General features: G+C 52.5%; 1 protein-coding gene across 2 annotated transcripts in view; it reads right to left on the reverse strand.

Moving 5' to 3' along the window:
- Window positions 1–23,070, reverse strand: part of Cpne2 (copine 2) — a 39,629-nt gene extending 16,559 nt beyond the window's left edge. Inside the window, exons 1-8 of one of the 2 annotated variants that reach the window (XM_052167155.1) lie at window positions 22,824–23,070; window positions 6,772–6,989; window positions 4,234–4,413; window positions 3,762–3,836; window positions 2,118–2,189; window positions 795–878; window positions 521–610; window positions 3–101 (exon numbers count right to left, since the gene is read on the reverse strand). In XM_052167155.1, coding sequence (XP_052023115.1) covers window positions 3–101; window positions 521–610; window positions 795–878; window positions 2,118–2,189; window positions 3,762–3,836; window positions 4,234–4,413; window positions 6,772–6,951 — 780 coding nt within the window. In that variant the 5' untranslated portion in view covers window positions 6,952–6,989; window positions 22,824–23,070. The remainder of the gene's footprint in view (window positions 1–2; window positions 102–520; window positions 611–794; window positions 879–2,117; window positions 2,190–3,761; window positions 3,837–4,233; window positions 4,414–6,771; window positions 6,990–22,823) is intronic. The other variant, XM_052167154.1, reaches the window with a different exon arrangement.
- Between the last annotated feature and the right edge of the window lie 1,464 nt (window positions 23,071–24,534).

Consider the following 24,534-nt stretch of genomic DNA (forward strand, 5'->3'; position numbering starts at 1 on the left):
ACCGGGACACCGTCCCGAGCCTCGCTCATCTGCAACACAGAGGTCTGGAACTCGCCGATGAAGTCATGGCCTCCATTACTGTCATAGTCGTAGCACATAACCTGGGATGGGTTCAGCATGGTCACCCCAGAGCATTCCCTCCCATGGTCTGATCTGTCTAGCCTTGGGGGCTCCTGAGCTGCCTCCTGCAGGAAGCCTTCCATGACTGCTGGGGAAGCAGACTAAAGCCACCCAAGATGGAGGCTGTGCTGGTTACTACCCACCGGCCATCCGCACTTCCTCTGGCCCCACTGTAATCTACCCAGAAATTCTGCAGTCCTTGGAGGTGGGGATCCTGTCTGAGTCCTGAGGGCCAGGCAGTTCTAGACCCCGAATCTAGGGCTCCTGCCTTCCTCTCACACTCTCACACGCCTCTTCTCATTAATAAGAGGAGTTTCAAACAGGAATACCAGGAGCCTCCCTGGGGTGGACTAGGCGGTGGGGCTAGCAGGGTGGGGAGCATGGCCTCAGAGTCACTAACCTGGATGGGCTTTTCCAGGTCGCCATCACACAAGGATACCAACGGTACAGTGAACGGTTTCCACACAGGGTCCAGGGTGTATTTAATCACCTGGGGGACAGGGAGGGGCAGTGTGCTCACAGGTCCATTAGAGAAGCGTTCGAAGAGATGGGCAAACCCACAGCCGGGTTTCCAGCTCTGGACATTGCTCAGACACCACAGGCCACGCCCACCTCAGCCACGCCCACTACAGTCTGATGGACAGTCTTGAGAACCCGTGGCCCCTTTTACCTACCTCAGTCCTGTGGACCAGCATCCATTTGCCGTCATCTCCAGGCTTGTAAAACTCAAGAAATGGGTCTGACTTCCCGAAGAGGTCCTGGGGGGAGACAGGACATGGTGGGGAGAGGGTGTAGCCCTACCAGATTCAGGGGGACTGGAGTGTAACGCAGCTGTGTCCCTGATTCATGGTGGGTGGTAGGTATGGTGCAAAAAGTCTGTCCCTTCTTTTCCCCCCAGCCTCCTCAAGGTTCACCCAGAGGCCTGGGGCTTCCAACTGAGAGATAAGAAACCCCCATAGTAAGGCAAGGTTTCTGGGCTCTAGAGACCCTGCGCCTTGGGTGCAGGAGCAGCCATAGTGGCAGCAATGGCGGTGGCAGCAGCAGGTGGCAGCTCCAAGAACACCATGCCTTTAATAAGCCCAGGCCCAAGAACTTTTGAATGAGACCACAAACCTAAAACTACAGTCCAGGCCAGTGGTATGGCTCAGCAGGCAAGGGTCTTTGCCATCACGCCCGAGGGCTTGAATTTGCCCCTTCAGAACCCACACAGCGGAAGGAAGAGAGCTGACTATGTAAGCTGTTCTCCGACCATATGTCCCACAGCATCGCGGACCCCTCCAAAGGTAATGTATAAATAAATCTAGGATGCCAGTCACCAAAAGGTATGGTGGCTTCTAGAAATTCCTTGATGCGAGCGCGCGCGCGCGCGCGCGCACACACACACACACACACACACACACACAGAGGCATCTAAAAAAGCCACACGGAAGTAAAGGGGATAGGGTATGTAGGAGACAACAGCGTGGGTGATCACAGGCCAACTGAAGGACTGCCACTGTGTCTCCAGGAAAGGGTTGTAGAAGGACAGTTAGAATGTGGGAAGGACACGATGACAGTGTCCACGGTAGAGGGTCCCAGGTGGACAGAAGAGAGGGCAATGGGCCTGAGACTGGAGGATGCCTGGTTTCACCTGGGCACTGGGTATTGTGACCCTCCAGCACACTACCCCATCCTCAGCACTTGGAAATGAGAAAATGAATAAAGCTGAGGACAGTAAGAGGGTCTGGTCTAGCCAGGTGGCCAGAGGGGACAAGGGGGAAGGACTCTGGAGGATCACAGCGGAGCCCTGTGGGAGAGAAGGGGGCCACAAGAGAGTTTCCAGCGGCAATCTGCCTCCCTCTGAGCGGCAGAGCATTCTCCCCACACAGTGGGAGAAAGTCTGACCGCTGTGGGAAATGAAAATGGTGGCGCCATAGAGGCCGGGCTGCAGGGTCCTGGGCTGGGGAAACACTGTATTCGTTCGTTCCTTCGTGGAAGCCCCGCCCTGCCCGGCTTACCTTCTTATCCAGCTTCCTGCCGGCCAGGCTCAGCGTGATGACTCGGTTGTCTGACAGCTCTTGGGCTGCGATCTGAAAGGTTGTGGCTGTGAGAGAAGGGGTAGGGGTGGGGGTGCGGGTGGGAGTGGGGATGTGGGGGTCTGCTCCTTCCCTTCCCCACCCTTCCAGGATGGAATTCCCCGGGGCTGGGTGCAAGGTAAAAGGGAGAATGATCACCACGTGACCTGGGACCCGCCTCTTGACTCCTAAACCTTGGTTTCCATTTTCTGGGAAATGGGATAAAGATCAGATGGTCGAAAGAAATCAGAAAGCGAGATAATATGGGGGTTAGGCAGGGGTGGCAGTCCTGAGCCAAGGGAGAGGCTCTGCACCAGGTAGCACAGGCTTCCTCAAGCTCCCTCTCCAACGAGAAGCCGGGTGCACACAGCTGAGTGAACTGAGGTTCAGGGAAGGACGGGGGCCTCACGATGTCTTCCCCAGAGCTAAGAGGCCCTCAGACCTCACCACAGCTGCCCAAAGCCCACTGTGGCCTCTCCCACAGATGCACTCACGGCCTTGCCTCTAACCAAGATGGACTTAACCTGAGGATAGTCTTATTTGAAACTGGCCAGCATTCTGTCCCTTGTACCACAGGCCAAGGCCCTGGGGCTGTGTCTCTCTCCTTGTTCTTCCCCTAGACTATGGGATGGTGCCTATGTCCCAGCTCCTAGAAAAAAGGTACCCAGGCCTGGAGTAGAACGATGGGCATTCTTGGACAAGAGTGGGGCTGTCCTGCTGGCATCTAGCTGAGTGTAAGGAGGCCGCCCTGAGGGTTGACTGAACTCTGAGGAGGTTGGGAGCTGCTAAGAGGCACCTTCCAGGCTGCAGCAACAGCCCGGGAATCATCTTGGGCTATTTGAAGCATGTTATAGGTTTACCTTACCCTGAGCTTGGGGCATGAGGAGAAAGGGTAGAATTTGGAGGCAAGGAAACAAAGCAGGCTCTCATGGTTTGAAGGAAAGACTCGGAGGCAGTGGGGAGCCATGGGAGGGCCCCCCCACCCCTGAGAGTACACTGAAGTATGAGGTGCCTTCAGCAGCGCGTCACAGGCTGTGTGGGCAATCTTGTCAGAGGCCCACTCTTGGTAATCATTCCTCTCATCTATGAAATAGGGTTTGCCCTGCCTCCTAGGCCTCTGAGGACCAAGCAACCCATCCACAGGAAGACCCTGCACTTCGCTGCATTCACTGCAAGGTGCAGGGGGAACCATTACAGTTGTCGGAATCATCAAGCTGAGCTGAGACAAGCGGCTGTATGCATCAGGTGCTTGTGAGAGCTCTCCAGGGGAGAAGCAGCAGGGGCTAGTATTGGTGGGGGATGCCGTGGGGGCTCTGGACACCCCTCCCTACCAATGATAAGGAGGCCCCTGACCCCCGAGCTGCACATCATGCAGGGCCTTCTGACAGTCCCCCAGCCAGTCAGCCCCCAGTGCATCATCTGTAGAGCCAGGAGCCCGTTGCTAAGAGACCTGTTGCTAAGTTGTAAGTTGGGCCTTTTTACTCCCAACAAAGCTGGTGATTATCTGCTGGAGAAGCAGTCCATTGATGGGGGAGGGTGGCAGAGACAGAAAAGGGATGTGAGCGGCTGGTGGGGGAGGTCTGGTACCGTGATTAAGCCCTTTCCCGCGGGCTTGTCATTCATCAGCAGTAGAGGCCTAGTGATCTTCTTGCTGGAGACAATCTGGGGTGGGAGAGACAGAGAGGAGCACTCAGGGAGGCAGTAGGGACTCTTGGGGATAGGTCAACAACAGGACTGTGGTGACAGCACCATGAATCACTGTCCCCACTTCTCTGTGGTAGCAGGAAGCTGGCACTGGGTTTAGTTGCCCCTTCAGTGGGAGTGTTCTATCTGGTGCCAAAATCACTGGGCTACAACACCTCTGGGACCTGTTGGCTCCGGGAGGGAGAGAGATGGGGGGGGAGGGGGAGGTGTCTGTGTGGCAAAAGGGGAGTCCAGGAGGATCAGCTAGGGAAAGTAGGGGATAGGAAATCCTGACTGAGGCCCGCCTGACCCCAGGAGCAAAGGTTGACTATGAGGCCCCTGTGTACCCCACTCCACGTGGGAGCCCCAGGCTCACGGTGCCAAGGCTGCAGGAGAACTGGCCCAGGAAGTCATGCTCATCCAACTGTGCACTGGACTTGTCCTGGTCAAACAGGGCGAACTTGAGCTTCTGCACCTCCTCGAAGTGGTAGTCCAGCACGAACTTCTTGGAGAAGGCCGGGTTGAGGTTGTTGACGGCTGTTTCTGTTCTGTCGAACTGGTGGAGGGACACGGGAATGGGAGGGCAGAGTTGTGGTAGCCAGGTCCCCTCCATGGCTAGCTGCTGGCAATCTTCCTACTACTTACCACCTCACTGCCTCCCGCCAGCACTCATATCCCATGAGCCTCAGCTCACAGGGAAGACCACCGAAGGTCAATGATGTAAAGTCAGAGGGAGACAGGTGCAAGATTCAAGACCAGTTCTGACTCTACAAACACTCCCCACTCCCAGGGATCAGGCTAGGAGCTCAGGGTACATCCCAGACTGGTCTGTAACAGAGGACAAATCCTCTTTCTATCTGGGCCTACTTTTACCTCTGTAAAATGAAGTCCTGTGACTGCGTGACTTTCTTACTTTTTACTTAAGAAAACCCTTTTCTCAAAATCGCACTGTATGTGCTTCTAACAGGAAACAGAGAGGAGGCAGAGCCGGGTGAGGTCAAGGGCTTGGGTGGTGGAGGTGATTGTGTCTTGTATAGAATTCTGAACGTGTCTAGTCTAGTGTGCCCACCTACTTTGGGCACCAAAGCCTGAGTGGGGACAGGGCTGGCCATTGTGGGTGCATGCGAGTATGGGCAGGAACCACCTCCTGGCCTAGAACACACATAGCAGAGCCCTGAGTGACGATCTATTTTGAGAGCTGGCCTGGGTTAGTTTTCCTTCCACCCCAGGCTTCCAAGGCCAGGCGCAGCGGCGGGATGGGAAGAGGCCTTGACCCAGATTATTTTTAGCCTGTGTGCACAAACTGGGGCTAGCAGAGATTGAGGAGGGGTGATGTGTCATAAATTGGGGAGATTTCACTCCCTGGGGAGCATGGTTCTGGAGACATTACAGAGAGGATTAACCAGGAACTACAGGCCCAGACTCCTGGGCTGGCCTACTGTCTCATATTCCTCTGTTGGCTATACCAGCCACACCCTGGATGATACAGAAACCTGATATCCTCCAGGCCCCACTCTCCCCTCTGGAAACTGGTCAACAATCCCAGCTCCTTTAAAATAAGTTTTGTTTTTGTTTTTTTGATGTTTTTTTTTTTTTCATCACAAGAAGCCAACACCTGTGAAAACTCTTGTAAACTGGAGTGTGTGTGTGTGTGTGTGTGTGTGCGGTGAGCACCTACGTCTGTCCAGCTCAATATTTAATAGAAAAACAGGAACTCAGTGGGTTGCAAATCTGTCATCCCAGCACTTAGGAAGGGGAAAGGCTAGGAGTTGTAGATTATCATCTGCTACATAAAAATGAAACCTGTAATACATATTTTGGGAAATGTACATGCATGTGGAAGGCTCTGGAAGATGAGACACTGATCTATGAACAGGGATTCTCCTTGGTAGGCAGGCCTACCGCCCCTTCAGGTTGTCTTCCTCAAGCTAATATGAATTTGATACACAACAAATGCAGCTTCCTTTGTAAGGAATCAAAGCAAGTTCTGAAGGCTGCTAACATGAGAATTTCAAGTTTCTTGGTAATCTTCCAGAACCGCAGCCTTTCCCCACCCTCGGGCCAGACTTCCTGCTCAGAGGTTCCCAGTTCTGAAGTTATCCACTGTAAGTAAGGGAAAAATAAAAGTCCTAGTTTATTAAAGAAACAGGCCCAGAAAGGGGCAGTAGTTCACCTGAGGTCACACAGCAGGGGGAGCATTGCTGGGCATGAGTCCACCTCAGGGGCCCAAGGCTGAGAAACTTATTTCTCTATACTTCTGGCCAACAGAGTGATCTCCAGACAAAAAAAGCAGGAAGGTTGCTTACAGGAGGCAAGTCTGTGCAAAACTATAGAAGCTTTGCCTGACTATAGCCACATAAACTATTAGGACATAATAAAATGATAATTGTGTATTTGTGGGCAATAATTTAGACCGAGGGCTAGCTATATAGCTATATATAGTGTTTTCTGTTTTGGTTTGATTTGAAGACAGATTCTTAGTATGCAGTTTTGGCTGGCCTGGAACTCACAGAGATCCACCTGTCTTTGCTTGTGTTGGTTTTAAAGGTGTGTGACACCACACCACCAACCCAGCCAGAAATATATTTTAAAGTAATTATTTTATTTCTCTATGTATTTTTTGGGGGGGAGACAGGGACTTATTACGTAACTAGGACTGACCTGGAACTTACAATCCTTCTGCTTCCGTATTGGGATTACAGATATATATTACCACCCAAGGTTTAAGTAATATTCTAAATACACCTAAAGTAAAGTGCAATTGTAAAAAAAAAAAAAAATGGCGGCAGTTTTCTAAGTGATCATCCACCACCAGCCTTCAGCCCATGGACCATGGAACTCCCTGGATCCAAGAGGGGCCCCTCCACAGCACTAACAGTCCTTGCCCGTCACAGACGCTTGTGGCTAGCCTCACCTCCATCCACCTGCCGTTGTCCTCTATAAAGAGGACACAGAAAGGGTCAGACTTGGAGGTGACATCCCGGTCCAGCAGGTTCTGGCCACTCACTGACAGCTCCACTTTGCACACGCAACACTGAGAAGCCAAGGGGATGGCCCCTGCAGTGGGAGCACCCCCGTCCGGAATGTAGGCCATGGGGGTTGGTGGTGGCAGCAGCAACAGTTCCTGGCAGTCTGGAGAACAGGAATGAGTGTCAAAAGAGAACAGATACTCTACATCTGCTGCCTCGTTACAGGGAGGCCTTACTATCTGACCTTCGACGACTGGGTAGAGACTGTACACTGGTACAAGCCTGTAATCCCAGCACGCAGGAGGCTGAGACAGAAGGCTAAATTCATGGTTAACCTGGACTGGGCAAGACTCCATTTCAAAATAAAAGAAAGAAGTAGGTGGTAAGATGGCAGATGGTGTGTGTGTGTGTGTGTGTGTGTGTGTGTGTGTGTGTGTGTGTGTAAGAGAGAGAGATGGGCAAAGGCTTGTTGGAGGAAGACTACAAAAGACTTGGAAGGAATATAGAGTCTCCGATAGGTGTATGGTTCCACCTTGGTGCCTTTTCTCTGCCTTCAGTCTTCACACGTGAGCTATACACAGACCCCTGTGTTGCCCTCGTAGGATCACAGGGCATCACAGTGGACATGGGTATCCGACATTCATGGTGCCAGAAAACCAAGGCTTCTCCTGAGCAATGCATGGGCTAGCATCAGTGGTATCTACGATGGCTTAGGTTTTCTTTGTTGCTTTGGCCACTACGATGTGAACTTCTGGTGACCTATTCAAAGCTGGGCCTTGTTCACAGCCTGTTACGTTCTTCCCATACCATCATCCTGGGCCCACGGCTGGAATACAGAAGGCTTCAGAGCCTGTGTGAGGGGTGTGTGCACCAGTAAATGAACGACTATATCCTACCAGAGTTGATCCTGGTCTTCAGCACAGAACTGACCCTCCCAGGCACCCCCGACTTCTCCAATCTCTCTATTCAGGACCAATGCACCTCTGCTACTGAGGCTGGGCGCTAACCCTGCTAATGGCCGGTGGTTGCTAATGGCTGGTGGTTCTGTTTTCCTCAGAGAACAAGGTGTCCATGTGCAGGAGTGGAAGGACTATCTCTAACGGGGGTAGGGAGCTGTGGAATCCTTTGTCACTGGGCGTGTAGACAAGCCCAAAGTTCTCTGGGCTTGTTTCCTATCTGCCACCACAGTGTCCCACCGCGATTCTTTAAAATTGCAAATGCATTAACATGAGTAATGAGCCTAGTTTCCAAACGCCTCATAAAAGCGTCACTAATATCCGGTCCCTTCACTGCTCAATGAGTTCCTGATCTGTATCTTCCCCAGGAGGGAGCTTATAGCCCCTCGCCTCAGAGTAAGGTAGGACACCACTGTTTTCTACCTCAGTCTTGTGGGAGACCTGCCAGTAGCTTCTCCTGAGCAATGTGTGGGTTACTGAGCCCATTCCTGTTCCGGTGTCATCTCTGGAGCTAGAGATCCTACACACCTGGTTTAGCTGAAACGCAGTGATGGGGACTGTGATGGGCAGTGGGGCTTCACAGTGTGGGTGAGGGCAAGTCAGAAGCAGGGTTGACATAATGTCATTTACCCCTTATGTGTGTGTGTGTGTGTGTGTGTGTGTGTGTCCACTTGTGTGTACATTTGGGAAGGCCAGAGATTGACATTGGGTGTCTTCCTCACTCGCTCTCCCCTATGCTGTGTGTGCTATGTACATGAGTGTGTGTGTGTGTGTGTGCGCGCGCGCGTGCACACACATGAATACTCCAGTGCCCACAATCAGAGGCTAGAACAAGATGCCAGGTGTCTTCCTCTGCTGCCCTGTCTTATCTCTTACACCCTGGGGATAAGATCTCCCTCAAGTTCATTGTTTCAGCTATGCTGGATGGCCAATGAGCTCTGGGACTCCTCCAGACTCTGCCCCTGGACGTTGGAGTTAGAGGCACCCACAGTCATGTTTGACCTTTTACATAGATTCTGCAACTTCAAACTCAAGTCCTCACATCCTCACACTTGCAGAGCAAGCACCCCTTCCCTGCTGAGCCACCTCCCAAGCATCTCCACTGGATCTTTTGAGACAGGATCTCTGGTTGAGGCTGGATCTCACCTCTCTGGCTATACTGACTGGCCAGCCAGGCCCAGGGATCTGCCTGCACTGCCCCCCACCCACCCCCCACAGCCCTGGGATTACAAGTGCTCATCCCCATGTCTTTTACATGGCTGTTAAAGACTCTGAACTCCAGGCTTCATGCTTGCACATGGGCTGTCTTCTAGTCCTTTAAAATGTTGGTGTCTGTTTGATTGTCTGTCTGTTTGTTTGCTTGTTTGTTGTGAGGAATATGGGTGGGTGAACATCCTTGTCAGAGGACAATTTGTAAATCAGCTCCTTCCCTCCTGGAAGGAACGAAGCCCAGGGGTAAGCAAAGGTTATTAGATCTACTGGTAACTTTAACCCGGGAACCATCACCCCCACCTCCCTTTTTTGAGGTAGGATCTCACTACGTAGCCCAGGCTGTCCTTGAATTCATAATCTTTGTTTCCGTCTGCTGCATGCTAGGATTACAAGTACCACCATGTTTGGCTTCCTGTCTCCCAAACAGCTCACTCTGCCTGAGACAGCTGGCTGTTATGCTAAGGAGCAGCCACTGCTGTCCCACAGCAGACCCGGGAAAGAGCTCTCCACGAGGCTCTACTCCAGACCGAAGCCCCTCCCCAGTGCCAGCTTCCTAAAGGACTCTGCAGATAGGACACAGTGCCTGCCCAGGGACCTCCTGGCAGGGAGGGGGTATAGAGAGTAAAGAAGCCAATCTTCAGCTTCCCCCCTCCTACTGGCTGTCCCTAGAACCTCATTACAATCGCAGTTCCCAGAGCATCAGGATAGCACTGCAATTTTCTGGCAGGATTTATTCTTGTTGGTTTAAAATCAGTTTCTGCACAAAGGGCTGAGAAGCCATGTTTGTGGTACAAGCGGCCAGGGATGGAAAGCCTCAGCTGGCCAGTGGGCATCGAAGGGGAACACAGCCCCCCCCCCCCCCGTTCTGCCTGGGGTGGGCATGGGTAAGATCATTACCCTTCTTTATATACAGGAAATGCAGGAACAGAAAGTGGACAAACACTGTCCAGGGCCACCATTCAGGAAGCAGCAAGGGCTGCTCGAGGGGCCATCTCTCCATGCCCAAGCCAATGTGGACCTTCTCACCTGGGGAAGAATACTGGGCCAAGAAGAGACAGCCTGGGAACCCACCAGACCAGGGAGCGTGGGACCAAGAGGTAGGCTTATAACTAAGCAAGCCCATTACGTGTGTGTGTATGTGTGTGTGTTTATAATTTTGTAGTGACAGGGGTTTGAAATTGGGGCCCACTACATGCAAGCTAAATGTGCTACTAAAGTACATGCTCAATTGTCTTTCTTTCTTTCCTTCCTTCCTTCCTCTTTCTTTCTTTCTTTCTTTCTTTCTTTCTTTCTTTCTTTCTTTCTTTCTTTCTTTCTTTCTTTCCTTCCTTCTTCCCTTCCTTCCTTCCTTCCTTCCTTCCTTCCTTCCTTCCTTCCTTCCTTCCTTCCTTTCTTTCATATATATATATATATATACATTTTATTTTTGAGACAGGATCTTACTAAGTTACTCAGGCTGGCCTTGATCCCACCCTATAGCTGAGCAGACCTTGAACTTGTTAGCCCTAGCCCCTGTCTCAGTTTCCCAAGCAGGTGGGATATCAAGCCCGTGCCCATAGACTGGCCACATTCCCCGTTTTAACAAGGGCCCAGAACCCAGGTGTCCAGCTCCTCTGTCATCCCCCGTCCACATACTCCCTCATCCCTGACACGTGGGCTTCACCCACCTTCTCTTTGCAACACTCGCCCCTCTACACAACACGTTTCATGGATCCTAGGCGTGGACCCCCATAGCCCAGAGTTCTGTTCCCATACGGAAGGAAGGGGACAGGCACACTTTCTGGTGTAGCACACACATAGGCCTGGCCACATGAACACTCTTCTCTTCTCTCCTCTTCTCTCTCTCTCTCTCTCTCTCTCTCTCTCTCTCTCTCTCTCTCTCTCTCAAATGGACACAAAGGCCCAAGCTCACATGCTCACTCTGAGGACACATCTTCATGGGAGTCACCAGCTCGTCCACATGCCCAGAATCTTGCCTTTGTTACTGCACTAGCATCCCACAGCTGACTAGCAGAGGGCAAAGCCATGAGGGCCTGGTCCGGGGAAGCCCAGGACAACTCCACCTGGGTCATCTCCAGCCCCAGGGGAAGAAAAACAGCACTTATGAATGGTGGGCGGGGAAGCGAACTCCGCCCCAGCCAGGGGCAGGGCTCCCATCTCCAACTCACCCTCCGGCGGGAAGCTTCGGGCTCCCCGAAATGGGGAGCACATGGTGTCTGAGGTTGGAACAGGCAGGGATCGGAGTGGCCCTCGGTGCCAGGCCGGCAGCGGGGGCAGGGATCTGGACCCTGAGGCCTGACGTAATGGAAAAAGAAACCACAGCCTGGTTGGGCCAGCCCCCTCCCCTCCCTCGGTAGAAGGCAGCAAGGTGTCATTAAGGAGGGGGTTGGGTCTGTGAGCGCATCGGGCAAGATGGAAAAGCTCCAGGACAGCACCATCTGCAGGTAATTTGGGGTTTGGGGCTGGAGGAGGGGGTGCAGGCAGAGCACCTCCCAAGGATGATAGGACTCTTGGCACAGGTGTGGGCCCAGCCCCCTGAGAAAGAGCTCGGAGTTAGAGATGCAAAACCAGTAGGCCCATTTCTAGACGAGCTGAGTCAAACAGAAGGCAGGGCTTGGAAATGACCTGTCGCTGGTCACACATTCATTCAACAAACATTCCTTGTATATCCTACGGTTGCGGTAAGGAGGCTGAAGAGCAGGGAGAGGTGGCACTGTGCTCAGGAAGCAGAAGCAAGAGGGTCATGAGTTCAAGTGCAGACTGGGCTATATACAGTGAGACCCTGCCTATCGCATACAGAAGGTTAGCCCCTTCTGTGTCCATACCCACCAGATCAGGCATCCTGCCCTTGATAGAAGGGGAGACTCTGGCGACATCAGAACTAAGCTACACATCTAGAATATTATGGTTCTGGCCAGAAGTCTAGCCCTTCATGGCCAACAACTCCCTGCCCCACCCACCATGTCCCATGGGGCAGCCTCTTCCTACTCCTGGCTGAAGCCTCCTGCCTCCACTTCCCCTGCCAGAGCCAGACAAGCTGCAAGATCTTTTCTGCAGCAATGCCTAACTAACTCATTAGCGCTCGCTCCCCTGCCCAGTCAGAGGGACAATAATTGTGTAAGTCAAGTGCTATCACGGAATCTTCTAATGTGACCCTTCCGGATCGCACGTCCTTGTATCACCCCAGGCTGAGGGAGCCGGACTGAGCTGATCCCTTTCACACCGACATTCTCCCAAGTTCTCAGTCAAGTTTCACTGGCTCCCAGTCTGAGTTCAACTATGCCCTTCCGCCTGAGTTCAAGTATGTCCTTCTGCACTTGGGGTTCCACTTGCTGAGGAAAATTATTTTTTTCCTTTTTTCTTTTAATAGATGTATTTATTTTATGTTTATGAGTACACTGTAGCTGTGCAGATAGTTGTGAGCCATCATGTGGTTGCTCGGCCCCACTCTCTCCAACCCAAAGATTTATTATTATATGTAAGTACTGTAGCTGTCTTCAGACACACCAGAAGAGGGCATAAGATCTCATTACGGATGGTTGCAAACCACTGTGTGGTTGCTGGGATTCGAACTCAGGACCTTTGGAAGAGCAGTCAGTGTTCTTAGCTGCTGAGTCATCTCTCCAGCTCCAAAAATACTTTTCTTCTTTTGAAGGGTGCCATTGCTAGCATTCTCAGAGGTCTGCCACAATCACCTCAGCCAATGTGACCACCACACCATTTTTTCTTTTCTTTTCTTTTCTTTTTTTTTTTTCCCTTACTCCAGCTCTACTCCTTCCGAGAATCAGATCCTATTACAGATGGTTGTGAGCCACCATGTGGTTGCTGGGAATTGAACTCAGGATCTCTGGAAGAGTAGTCGGTGCTCTTAATTCGCTGAGCTATCTCACCTGTCCCACCACACCATTTCTTTCTTTCTTTTTCTTTCTTTCTTTCTTTCTTTCTTTCTTTCTTTCTTTCTTTCTTTCTTTCTTTCTTTCTTTCTTTCTTTCTTTCTTTCTTTCTTTCTTTCTTTCTGGTTTTTTTTTTTTTTTTTTTTGAGACAGGGTTTCTCTGTGTAGCCCTGGCTGTCCTGGAACTCACTCTGTAGACCAGGCCAGCCTCGAACTCAGAAATCTGCCTGCCTCTGCCTCCCAAGTGCTGGGATTATAGGTGTGCGCCACCACTGCCCTGCCACCACACCATTTCTTAATCATTGTCTCTTACAACTCTTTCACACATTCCTCCATAAAATCCCCATAGTGTGAGTTCTCAAGGGAGGCCCCAGCACCGACCCCGCCCCGCAGCACTGACCCCTCGCCCCAGCACTGACCCCGCGCCCCAGCACTGACCCCGCCCCGCAGCACTGACCCCGCCCCGCAGCACTGACCCCGCCCCGCAGCACTGACCCCGCCCCGCAGCATGAATGCAGGTCTGTATACTGTGAACACGCAGCAAGCACAGTAAATGCACCAGAGCCAGGGACCCCCCAGCAGCAGGCTGCTCATCTTCATCCCTCCAAAGCTAAGTCCACTTCTCCAGCCTTGGATCTCATAACCCTCTGACAGGTCGGAAAGAGATGCGAGGATCAGGAGCGTACTTAACAGCGTAGGCCCAAGAAGGGGGTAAGGGACAGATGGCGCCCAGGACCATTGACTCTGAGCATAGGCGCTTGATGTGGTTTGAGGGGACTCTGTAGCTTAGCCAGATGCAAAAAATCCCAACGTTGAGGTGGTAGTCACAGGAGATGCCAAGTGAAGCAGGCTCAGGAGACAATGGGTCGCAGGGGACCCAGACAAGAGTGGAAGGCGGGCAAGGAGAGATGTAAAGGGGCCCAGCAGCAGCTGTGACCACTCGAGGGACGAGGGACGGGAGGCCCTGTGGGACTACCAATAAGCAGTTCTAGTAGGAAGCCATAGGTGCTATCAAAACAGCATGCCCAAGGCTATAGAGGTGGCTGGGGGAGGGGGGGGGAAGCGCTTACCACACAAGCATGGGGACCTGAGTGTGAATCCCTAGAACCATATAGAGGCAGGTGTGGCAGTGTGTGACAGTGGTGAGATGGTAGCCAGGGACTGGAGACTCTCCAGAAGCTCTGGTGTACACAGCAGCAAGCAACAGAGAGCCCATGACTCCAGCAAGGTAGAAGTGGACGACACCTGAGCTTATCCTCTGACCTCCACACAGCGGTGTGGCCAACCTGGCCTTTGGAAGATTAAAATAAATAAATAAATAAATCTGTTCTCAATGCAAACTCTAAGGAGTGAAGTTGCAAAACCTTGCTAAGGAGGAGAGTCACACAGACATTGAGTCCTCTGGCCGGTGTCGAGTAGCAGTTAAACAGACAGACCTACCCTGGACGTAGTGTCCTGTGTGCGAGCCTCTGGTTCTGCTGTTTCTCTGCTGCGTGACCTCAGGTATATTACTTACTTAATCTCTCTCATTCAGTTTTGCCCTCTGCAATAAAGAAGGCAACGAGGTATGTTCCTGGGTTGCTCGGAGGATTAAGATAAAGCACATTCGCTATTACAGTGCTTCTTAATCTCTGGGGTGGAGACAGCAGATGGGGGTGGGGGTGGGGGGAAAACAGGTGATGTGTAGCCAAACAAAAAGGGCAAGGGAAGAAAACTGGAGGAGTCGCATGGTTCTCTGTTACCCTCTTCTGCTGTGGCCACAATGCACCAGGACTGCTAGGCCAAGAGTGGAGGAGGGGGCCAGGGAGTTGATAAGAGACTGACACATTTGGTGATAGTCCTGGAGGTTTCCAGCTAACTCTCTGGCTTTGACACTCTAAGGGTGACAGAAGCCACCAGACCTGGCGGGCACCGCCTTATAAGGACTGCTACCTGGCCCCTTTAGATCTCTCCTTGCCCACCTTCCACCTTTTTAGCTTGAAGCTTTCCTGCTCTAAGCAGAGTTCCCAGAATGCACCAGGAGTGTACCATCTGGCCCCACCCAGACCTGCTCCATCAGGAGCCCTAGGGAGGCACCGAACGAGCAACCCGTGTATGAACAAGCCCTGCAGGCAAGGCGAGAGGCCGAATGCACACAAACCACGGGTTTGGCAGGCAGGTGCGGTTTCAAACATGCTCCCCAGAGTAATAGTGAAGCTGCCCTCCTACAGCCACAAGGAGAGCAAGGAGGCAGGCACCTGAGGCTGGGACAACACCTTAGGGATGGCTCGAGCTTGGCCCGGAGCTTGGCCCGCACGTGGCCTAGTTAAGCGGGTGTGACACCTGGCTTCCATCCAAGCCCTGCCGTGCTTGGTTTAGATAGTAATTTTCTGCTAACTCAAACCTTCAACTAATCAGTCAGCCACTCCTTGGCTCCTAGGGCTGCTAAGTCCTCAAGGTTCTCCAGAGGCTGGGGATGGGTCTTGAGGGTATTGTCATCCCACTGACCAGATGTCATCCCAGATGACAAGGCCCAGGAACTCAGAGGGCGAGCACGTCATCAGGACTCTCCATAGAAACGGGATGATAGTATGTCTGCATCTGTACAATAAGAGGCTGATTTTAAAGAATCAGTTCATCGGACCACACCGGGGTAAGCCTTAAGTTTGGAGGGCAGCATGGGCTGGAAACAAGAAGGGTTTTTTGTTTTGTTTTGTTTTTTAGGTTGTGTTCCTAAGGTCCAAGACCTAGTCTTAAAGGAAGCTCACCCAGTCTCTGGCTGAAGGCCATCTATCAACAAAACGGGGCCCATGCAAGGACGATAATCAGCTTTGACCAAAGCCTGATTTAAATGTTAATCGCATCTTAAACATACCTTCACAGAAACTTCTAGACTTGTATTTGTCTAAACAAGTAGTCACTATGGGCCAACCAAGCTCACAGAGACAGTTAGCCATCCAAGCAACTTTGGGTACTGACTTCTCAAGTGTGGGAGCTCCAGGATATCTCTGTCTGTCAGCTGGAAGGGAAGGGCAATGTGGACGTAGCCACCCCAACAGAAACAACTTTGAAATAAAGGAGGGTCACCACGGCAAGGCCCGATCCCATTCTGAGTGCACAGTGAGTTTTACCTTCCAGGCACCCCTGCTCAAGGCCTTGTGACCATGTGACCACACCCACAACAGAGGTTGGAAGGCTGCCAAATGGTTCCTGCCTTCTGGCTCCTAGGCTGATAACTGCTCTTGATATTACTCTCTGGGTCTCAGAAAAGATCCAGACGGATGGGACCCTGTTCTCTCTTTCTCTCCTTCTCCCTCCCTCCTCCCTCCCTCTCGTATATGTGTGTGTGTGTGTGTGTGTGTGTGTGTGTGTGCACCAGTGCACACAGACATGAAGGCAAAAGGTCAACCTCAGATGTCATTCCTGGGGTTTCTTACTGGACTGGAACTTGACTGTTGAGCCCCAGGGATGGATTCTCCTGTCTTTCCAGGTAGGGTTCTAGGAACTGAACTTGGGTCCTGGCGCTTGCATGCAAGCACTGTATTGACAGAACCATCTCCCCAGACCCTGCCTCTGCTTTCTTACCCATAGAAATGCCAGGACATGTTGAAAGCTGTTTCACAGTGGTGGAAGTCTCTTGGAGGCTCCCTTTCCCTCCCAGGACAACACCTAGTCCCACCCCCACCCCACCCCTCCACCCCCCGTAGGGCTCCCATGGCCCCGTCCCTTACCCTCACACCTCTGGCTATGTTCTTCAGTATAAGAGGTTCCAATAATACTTGTTTGTGAATCCCCAATTTTGCACCTGCTGTTCCAGCTGCCTGGAATGCACTTTCCCTTCCTCCCCCTGACTCCTTTTATTTCCCCCATTCAGCTCAGTAGAACCAAATGTGATATCACTATGTACCAGGCCCATCGCGATCCTTACGACGGTCAAAATTGTAGAAAGCGGACACTGTCACGTGTTGCCAAGAATGCAGCATGGCCAGAACTCTTACAGTTTGCCAGAGGCAGTGGAATTTGGTGCAAAGCATTCAGGAGAAACATTTGGCAGGGCCTGCAAGCTAACTCCCGACACAAGTGTTCACCAAAGGACACACACGGGAGGATGCCTACAACGGTACTCTCTGAGATGCTACCCTGATCCAAGATCAGGAATTGGTGTGTCAGCACAAAGGAGGATATGAACACCCTCCTGGACTCCTTACATGAGGTTAGGTGTGGACAAAAGAAACCTAAGCTGTTGAAAGTGGTGACAATGGTGACGGGCGGGCAGCATGGAGCTGATGAGAAGGGACACCAGGAGGAGGAAGGCTGTGTGTCCCCATTCCTGGGCCCAGCTGCTGCCATCCCAGATACACAGCTCTGTCATGGTACCCTGTGCTGAATGTGATTCTCTATCTTTTTGAGTTGCTGGGGATTGGACTGAGGGCCCTGTGCACTCTGACACACAAGCCCCACATTCAGCCACTCTGATTTTGAGACAGGATCTTGCTATATAAACCAGGCTGACTGTGAACTCACAATCCAGATATTTAAGCAGGGGCGGTTCTGGGAGGAGGACAACCTAAAAACCCACAGACTCTTTCACAAAGCCCGAGCTGCTTTCCTGGTCGCTGAGGTGAACCAGGCCAATATCACTAATTTGAAAAACATTGGCTCAAACAGAAGGATGAAGCCTGGCGTCATTTTCCTGTCTGTTTTGGAGTTTTGAGTAGCTCTTAGTATATATAAGTCTGCCTGTAAACTTTCAGCAATCCTCTTGCCCCAGCCTCTTGAGTGCCGGCTGGGAACGCAGGCACCACGTGCCACCACACCCAGCCTCTTATTTCTGTTATTCCCAACACTGCCACGTACAGGATGGGAACTGAGCAGGTGAGAGACTCGGTTGGAAGGGGGAGAAGCCCAGGATCACAGATCCACAAAGCTCTCGGGCCTGGGAATCTTTTGGACTTTTAAAAATTACATCTTTTACGTGTATGTGTTTTGCCTGCATGTATACTTAGGCACCGTGTGTGTGTGTGTGTGTGTGTGTGTCCCACAGAGGCTAGATAAGGGTATCAGATCCCCTAGAGCTAGAATTATGGATGGTTGTGAGCTACTGGGAACTGAACTCAGGTTGTTTGCAAGAGCAGCAAGTGCTCTTAACTGCTGAGACATCTCTCTAGTCCTGTGGATTGTAGTGGTTTTGTTTGGTTTGGTTTGGTGTTTTTAGACTCTGGGTGGTCTCACCTTGATATATAGACCAGGCTGGTCTGGAACTCCAGAAATCCACCCTGCCTTTACCTCTTGAGAGCTGGGATCCAAGATATGTACTACCATACCTGACTGAACGCTGGGATTTTGGAATAATGAGTTCTTAGACACTCTGGGCTGAAAGGCTGCACCCTATCTCATCTTCCAGCTATATAAGAACCCTGACCTCAGTCCTATCACTTAAACATCCCTGCTTGTTAGGGAAGGAGGGATTCAGAGTCAAGACTCCTACTCCCAATCCCTTTCCTATGCGTTGTGGTGGCCGTGTGGCTCCTGCCAAGTGGCAGGCAGCCCCAGGGACAGGCTGGCACTCACTCTGGACAAGGCGATGGGGTCGTGGAGCTCTGCACACAAACCACTTTCAACTTCAGCTGTGGCTCTGGGTACTGTGCTTAAAAGACACCACACTCTGCCAGGCAACCAGGCCATTAATAGGGATAAATATAGATGTAGACAGCCAGGCGAGGAGGCTGTGGCAGGGGTTGGCTCTGATGCTCTCCTGGGACCCTCAGTTTCTGCCAGGCCATACTGGGAAGGAGGCTGATTAACACCCACCCAAACTCTGGTTCCACGTGCAGCTCAGCCACCTAGGGTCTTCCCAGTGTTACTACAGGGGCTGGCCAAGTCCACTAGCAAGTAGCCTGTCCTAACAGGATCTAGCAGATCCTTTTCTTACGATTCCTTCCTCCTTTCTAGGTCTCTGCACCGTAGATGTTTCTTAATCCCTCTGACCTCAGTTCTTCCTTTCTTCCTTCTTTCCTTCCTTCCTTCCTTCCTTCCTTCCTTCCTTCCTTCCTTCCTTCCTTCCTTCCTTCCTTCCTTCCTTCCTATAATTGATTGGCTGGGGCAGAACTCCACTTCAAGCACGCTCCATGTTCCAGCGTTTCTCAGTCCTCTGGTGGGCAGGCAATGGCGGCAGGTAGTAACAGTGGCTACCTATAAGCCCCAACCTTTCGTCTGCCAAGTAGGCTTGGGTACTATGCCTCCCCGGAAGCTGAGGGATGGACACGGAGTTCTCTGTGCTGCTGAGTGCTCTGAGCACTTAGGGGACCTCAGGAGTGAGTCTGGCCAGAGTGAGGCCCCTAACTAATGGAGATCTGGGGTTTGGTAGCCATGTGGTTTTATTCAGAGACTGGGCACAACCTTTGCTTGTTCACACCCACCATGGGGCAACTAGGCACTGCCTCATGATGTGAGAATCTTTCCCCTCTGTACCTGTTCCTCTTACTATGAGGTAAGGCATGGTCAAGGCTCCAGATGCCCCTCTGTCCTTCCTAAGTTCTGTAGCCCAGGGGCAGTGCCCGCCTTGACCACAGTTACACCACTCACAGATGGCACTCCCTAACCTGGATGGCCTGCTTGGAACACATCTGCTAAGGGGATAAACAGCGTTTTAGGTTGCCCATTTCTGAGAGGAAGAAACTGAGGTCAGGGGCTAAAGCTAGAGTTCAGCGGTAGAACAGTTGACTGAGTATGCTTGAAGTGGAGTTCTGCCCCAGCCAACAAATGGTCAGTTAGTCAATCAATTATAGGAAGGATGGATGGAAGGAAGGAAGGAAGGAAGGAAGGAAGGAAGGAAGGAAGGAAGGAAGGAGTTGATGAACTGAGGTCAGAGGGATTAAGAAACATTCAGGTTATGTGGGGAACGGAGAGCTCTCCGCAGCGTTTCTCAGTCCTCTGGTGGGCAGGCAATGGCGGCAGGTAGTAACAGTGGCTACCTATAAGCCCCAGCCTTTCGTGCCAGGAAATCCTGCCCAGTTCTGACACACACCTTTCCACACCCCTTCCTGGCATCCAGTCCCTCCAGGGACTCAGGGTGGCAAGCTCATAATCCTTCCAGGTTGTCACCTACCACTCAGGACCTCATTTGGGATGAAGGGTAGACTCCCATTCCTCCCACAGCATTGACTGGGCACCTCCTGTGTTCTGAGGCACTGTTCACGTATGCGGGCACAGCCTGTTCAGTGGAGCTGAAGCCCACTGGAGGAAGAGAGAGGTAAGGCACTGATGCCCAGACACAAATGAGATCGCTTCAGACTGGCAAACACCCAGGAAAGCATAGTAAGATAAAGAGACGGGGAGATGCCTCCTCCCTCTTGTCTCTTCCTCTCAGATTCCAGGGGACAAAGATGTGTCTGCAGGCGGTAAGTAGACCGGTACTCCAACACACTAACCAGTAGTTTCTTTGACCTCCGTGGGAACCAGATTCAGGAGGTAAACAAGAGCAAAGAACACAGAAGGCACCTCTGGCCCCGGCTCAATCTTCGAGCATTGGGAACCTTAAATTGTCTCTCCTGGACAGCAAGGAGTGGACCATGATTGCATGGTCACTATCACCAGCTTGCCCTGCCTAGATGGCAGGATGACCAAGCCTCCTGCTTCTACAGAGACCACACTGACCTTTCTGAAACAGTGTGCTTTGAAGCGAGATGGCTGGATTCTAGAGGTGTTCTGCTCCTACCTCTGCAGCCCCAGCCTGTCTGACAGGGCTAGGGGAGGGCAGAAGACGGGAAGGCAGGAACATCTAGGAAGTCTCAGCAGGTAAAGATGCTCTCTCTCCTGACAGGAGCACAATTACTAGAGAATGCTTTTCCATCTTCGGTTCAAGCCTCAGAGATCAGTGAGGCCAGCTCCAGGTGGCAGTGACAGGGCACCTACACAGGATGTGTTCATCCTCAGATGTGTTCTTTACACTTGGGCTGCGGAGAACAAACCTTCCTACCCTGGCCTCTCTGCCCCTCGAACGGCCCAGAAGTACCAATATCTGGATTCCAGGACTCGACTCTTAAGGGCCCCCCTAAAAAATTCCAGAAGGAATGTAGGATGCAGTCATGCGAATCAAGTGCACTAATATTCCCAGGAACAATGGGATGACAGCTGTTCCCAAATACCTCCCGCACCAGTCACAGGGCTGACACGCAAGCCCTTTGTCATCTAAACACATCCTCACAACTACAACTACCTTTAAGGAAACACGCAATTACCTGGAATGAGAAGGGGACAAAGAGTGCCCACCTCACTATTAGATAAACTGAGGCTCCATTTTGGCCTTCTTCTTCACATGATCCCTTCAGGTTTTTAAATCTCACGGTATTGGGGGAGGGCTTGAAAGACAATCACAGAGCCCTCATGAAGAGTTTCCCACGTATAAGAATACCTGCCCTGGTTCCTGGCCCAAGCCTCCCTACAGCTCTGTAAATGGGCTGATATTGCAGTCTGCCCTCATTTCACAGATGGAAAAACACCCAGAGCCAAAGGGTGTGTGTGTGTGTGTGTGTGTGTGTGTGTGTGTGTTAGATCACCATCCCACTTCTGGTCACACAAAGGTGTTCAAGGCCAGGTCTCTTACAACTCCCATATTGGGGCTGTCCACGGGTCACTAGAAATGACAACCCAACCAAAATGCCTCCCTTCCTGTGGGAGAAGGAAGGGCTCTCATCCAATTCAAAAAGCAGCGTTCTTGACCTCACAAGGGGAGTCTCAGCCAGGTGACCAGAGGTCAGAGAACACAGGACTAGGAGGCAGGAGGCACCTCTGGCCCTGACTACAATCCTTAAGCATCAGGAACCTTATATTGTCTCTCCTGGACGGCAGCTTCCCTGCCCAAGATGGCAGGATGGCCAGACTCTCCCACTTTGACTAGCCCACACCGAGTCCCTTCTGAGCCCATGGTGAGGGAGCTATATACTGGAAGAGACCCTGGACTAGGGACTTCTCAGCAGGAAGCCTGCCTGGCAACAATGCCTCCAACCACAGAGGTGGTAGATGCCTCCGGGGCAGTATAATACTCCTTCCCGTCTCTGAGAGGGGCAGTATAATGCCCCTTCCCAGACAGCTCCACACCCCTACATGATGGAGATCTATGGTCAGACAAAACAAAGAGCATCTGGGCTAATCCTCAAAGGCCTTTACCTTTGCCCCTTCCTCCAGAACATTTATAGGACAGGAAGAATCAGACTACAACGCAGACCTTTTGAATGGTCACCCAGCTCCGAACTGCTATTGCACCTGTGACCTTGGGCACTCCCAGCCCCCTTTTGAGGTAGCATCTTATCCAAAGACTAGCCAGCTGTACCAAAAACAGGATTCGGGGAAAGGAGGGGACGAGAAGGAAAGAGGAGCATTAGTCTCCTTTATTTTTTCCCAGGAGCACCGCTACGGGGATGGGAAAAAAAGAAGGGCTTCTCGCTTCCTCCTCCACCCCTCGAAACACACAGGTGCCAGACAGCTTTTGCGCAAAAACTAGTTTGCAAACACACTCCGACTTCTGGAAAGCCGCCCAGCACTATTCCCCATCTCTTCTCCCCCTGTTGGAGCAGGGAGTCTGCTGATCCCGAGCAGGGCCAGGTCCCGGTCAGGGTGGGGTCAAAGGGCGCGCTCACCTCCAAGCAATGGTGCTGGCGGCTGCGCTCGCCAGCCCTTGGTCGCCCTCCAGACACCTAACGGTGAAAAGAGGGTCCCCCAAATAGCTAGCCAGTTAGCCTGTGCCCCCGAAGCCACCCATCCTCCAGCCACCCCCCCCCGCAGACGGGCGCCCCCGCGTGGCAGGGTGGGAGCTGAGTCCCCCCCCCCAGACGTGCTGAGGGGGGCGTTGGCCAGGGACGTCGGAGTCCCTCCGGCTGAACCCACTCCCCTCAAAGCCCCAGGCCGAACTTGGGAGCGCGCAGTGCCCGGCCCGCCCTCACCGCGGACCCTACTCACCGCGCTTCCCGTATCCTCAGCGTGCTCCGGGCTGCCGGGGCATCCCCGCGAGCTGTGCTGTCGGCCGGGCGGCGGCACGGGACAGGCTCAGGGTGCTACCCGCGCGGCCGTACCCACTCGTGCGCTCACCCGGGCTGGGGCTGGCCCTTCTCGGGCCCCGGCTGCGGCGCGGGCTCCTCCCTCCAGTCGAGGGAGGATGTGGGCGGGAAGCGGGCGCGAGGCGGGCGCTTCCTGGAGGGGCGGCTCTCCGGGCTGCGCGGGAGCCTGTCCCGCTCCCGGCTGGTGGCCCGCGAGGACCTGGACGCAGCAGGCTGCCACTCCGCTCAACGCCGTGGATTCGCACCCAGTGCCGGGCCCGCCGCTCTGGGCGTCAGACACCGCTGAGTTCCACGCGTTGCGCTCCGGCTGAAGACGCGGACACCCGGGGGTGCGAGCTCCTGGCCCGCTAGACCCCGGGGCGCCGCCCGCGGCTTTCACCCCAAAGCGCGCAGGGCTCAGCAGGGAGCCCTCGGGGAGACGCCCAGGACTTGCTTCCGAGCTGTTGGAGCCACACAAGAACCGCAGTGTTTTCTTCTTTTATTATTATATATTTTTTTATTTCTTTCAATAGCGTTTTCTTGCCTCCTGAGACTGGGAAGATGACACATATTCCCGTGACAAAGACGACTAGATAAAGATGTTCGGAGTGGGATTTGGGATCAACGGGAGAGCAGTTCCGCGGAGCTGAGGCCTCCCCTCTGTGCAGCCAGCTTTTGACCCAGAAGAGGCACCAGTTCTTAAGGGACTGTTTTGTCGCTGGGCAGCTGGTGGTCACTCAGTGGTATTTTGTACCCTCCGAGCAAGTTAACCACTGGACATCAGGACGGAAGCTCTTTTAACCAGATTCCGTTGTGGGGGATGGGGGGGGGGGAGACGTGGCTGTCCAGAGATCTTATAAACATGGCCAAAGCCCTGTACCCTGGTGTGCACCGACTGGGGAGACTGTAGGGCTGAGGGTTAAAGCCTTGCACTGGGGTTGTAGGTTTTCTATTCCAGACAGATAAGGGTTAATACGGGAGACTCACGCTGCAGCTCTGAGCTCCCTCCACCTCTGAGTCACCAGCACTTTGCAGCCTTAGAAAGGCCCCCACTAAGCAGCCCCAGGGCACAGAGCTTTGTTCTCTCTGCCTGCTTGTCCCCGGAGCTTTCTGCCTTTCTCCAGATTCTCCTCAATCTTCTTACACATAAAACGTCCTCCATGCCCTCTGCTCAGCTCTGGGACAAAACAACCTGTGGCACCTCTTACATGGGAGGTGGAAAATGGGGACCGCATAGTCATCTCCAGACTTCGAAGCAAAGGCAGACAGACAAGTAGGTGGATGAAAGAAAGGCGATTAGCATAGAGACCCAGCTCAGCCAGTGGGACTTGATCAGCGCTCTTCTAAGAACCCAGAAGAATCAGGATTGGAGGGTCCAGGGGGTTAGATGTCACTAGGTCCTGGTCAGGAGGGCAGAGCACTAAGGTCAGGGGTCACAGCAATTCCATTCCTAGGTACCTACCCAAGAGAAATGGAAATGTATATTCACCCAAAAAGTTGGGCATGAATGTTTGTAGTTCAATAAACATTCTTGCAACATAGTTCACTAGAGCCAAAATGTGGGAAGGATCCAATATATATCAGCTGTTTATAAAGGAAAGTTCAGTGCACAGTGCACAGTCCACACGGTGGAA

This window comes from Apodemus sylvaticus, chromosome 21 (assembly GCF_947179515.1).
Source record: "Apodemus sylvaticus chromosome 21, mApoSyl1.1, whole genome shotgun sequence".
Lineage (NCBI taxonomy): Eukaryota > Metazoa > Chordata > Mammalia > Rodentia > Muridae > Apodemus > Apodemus sylvaticus.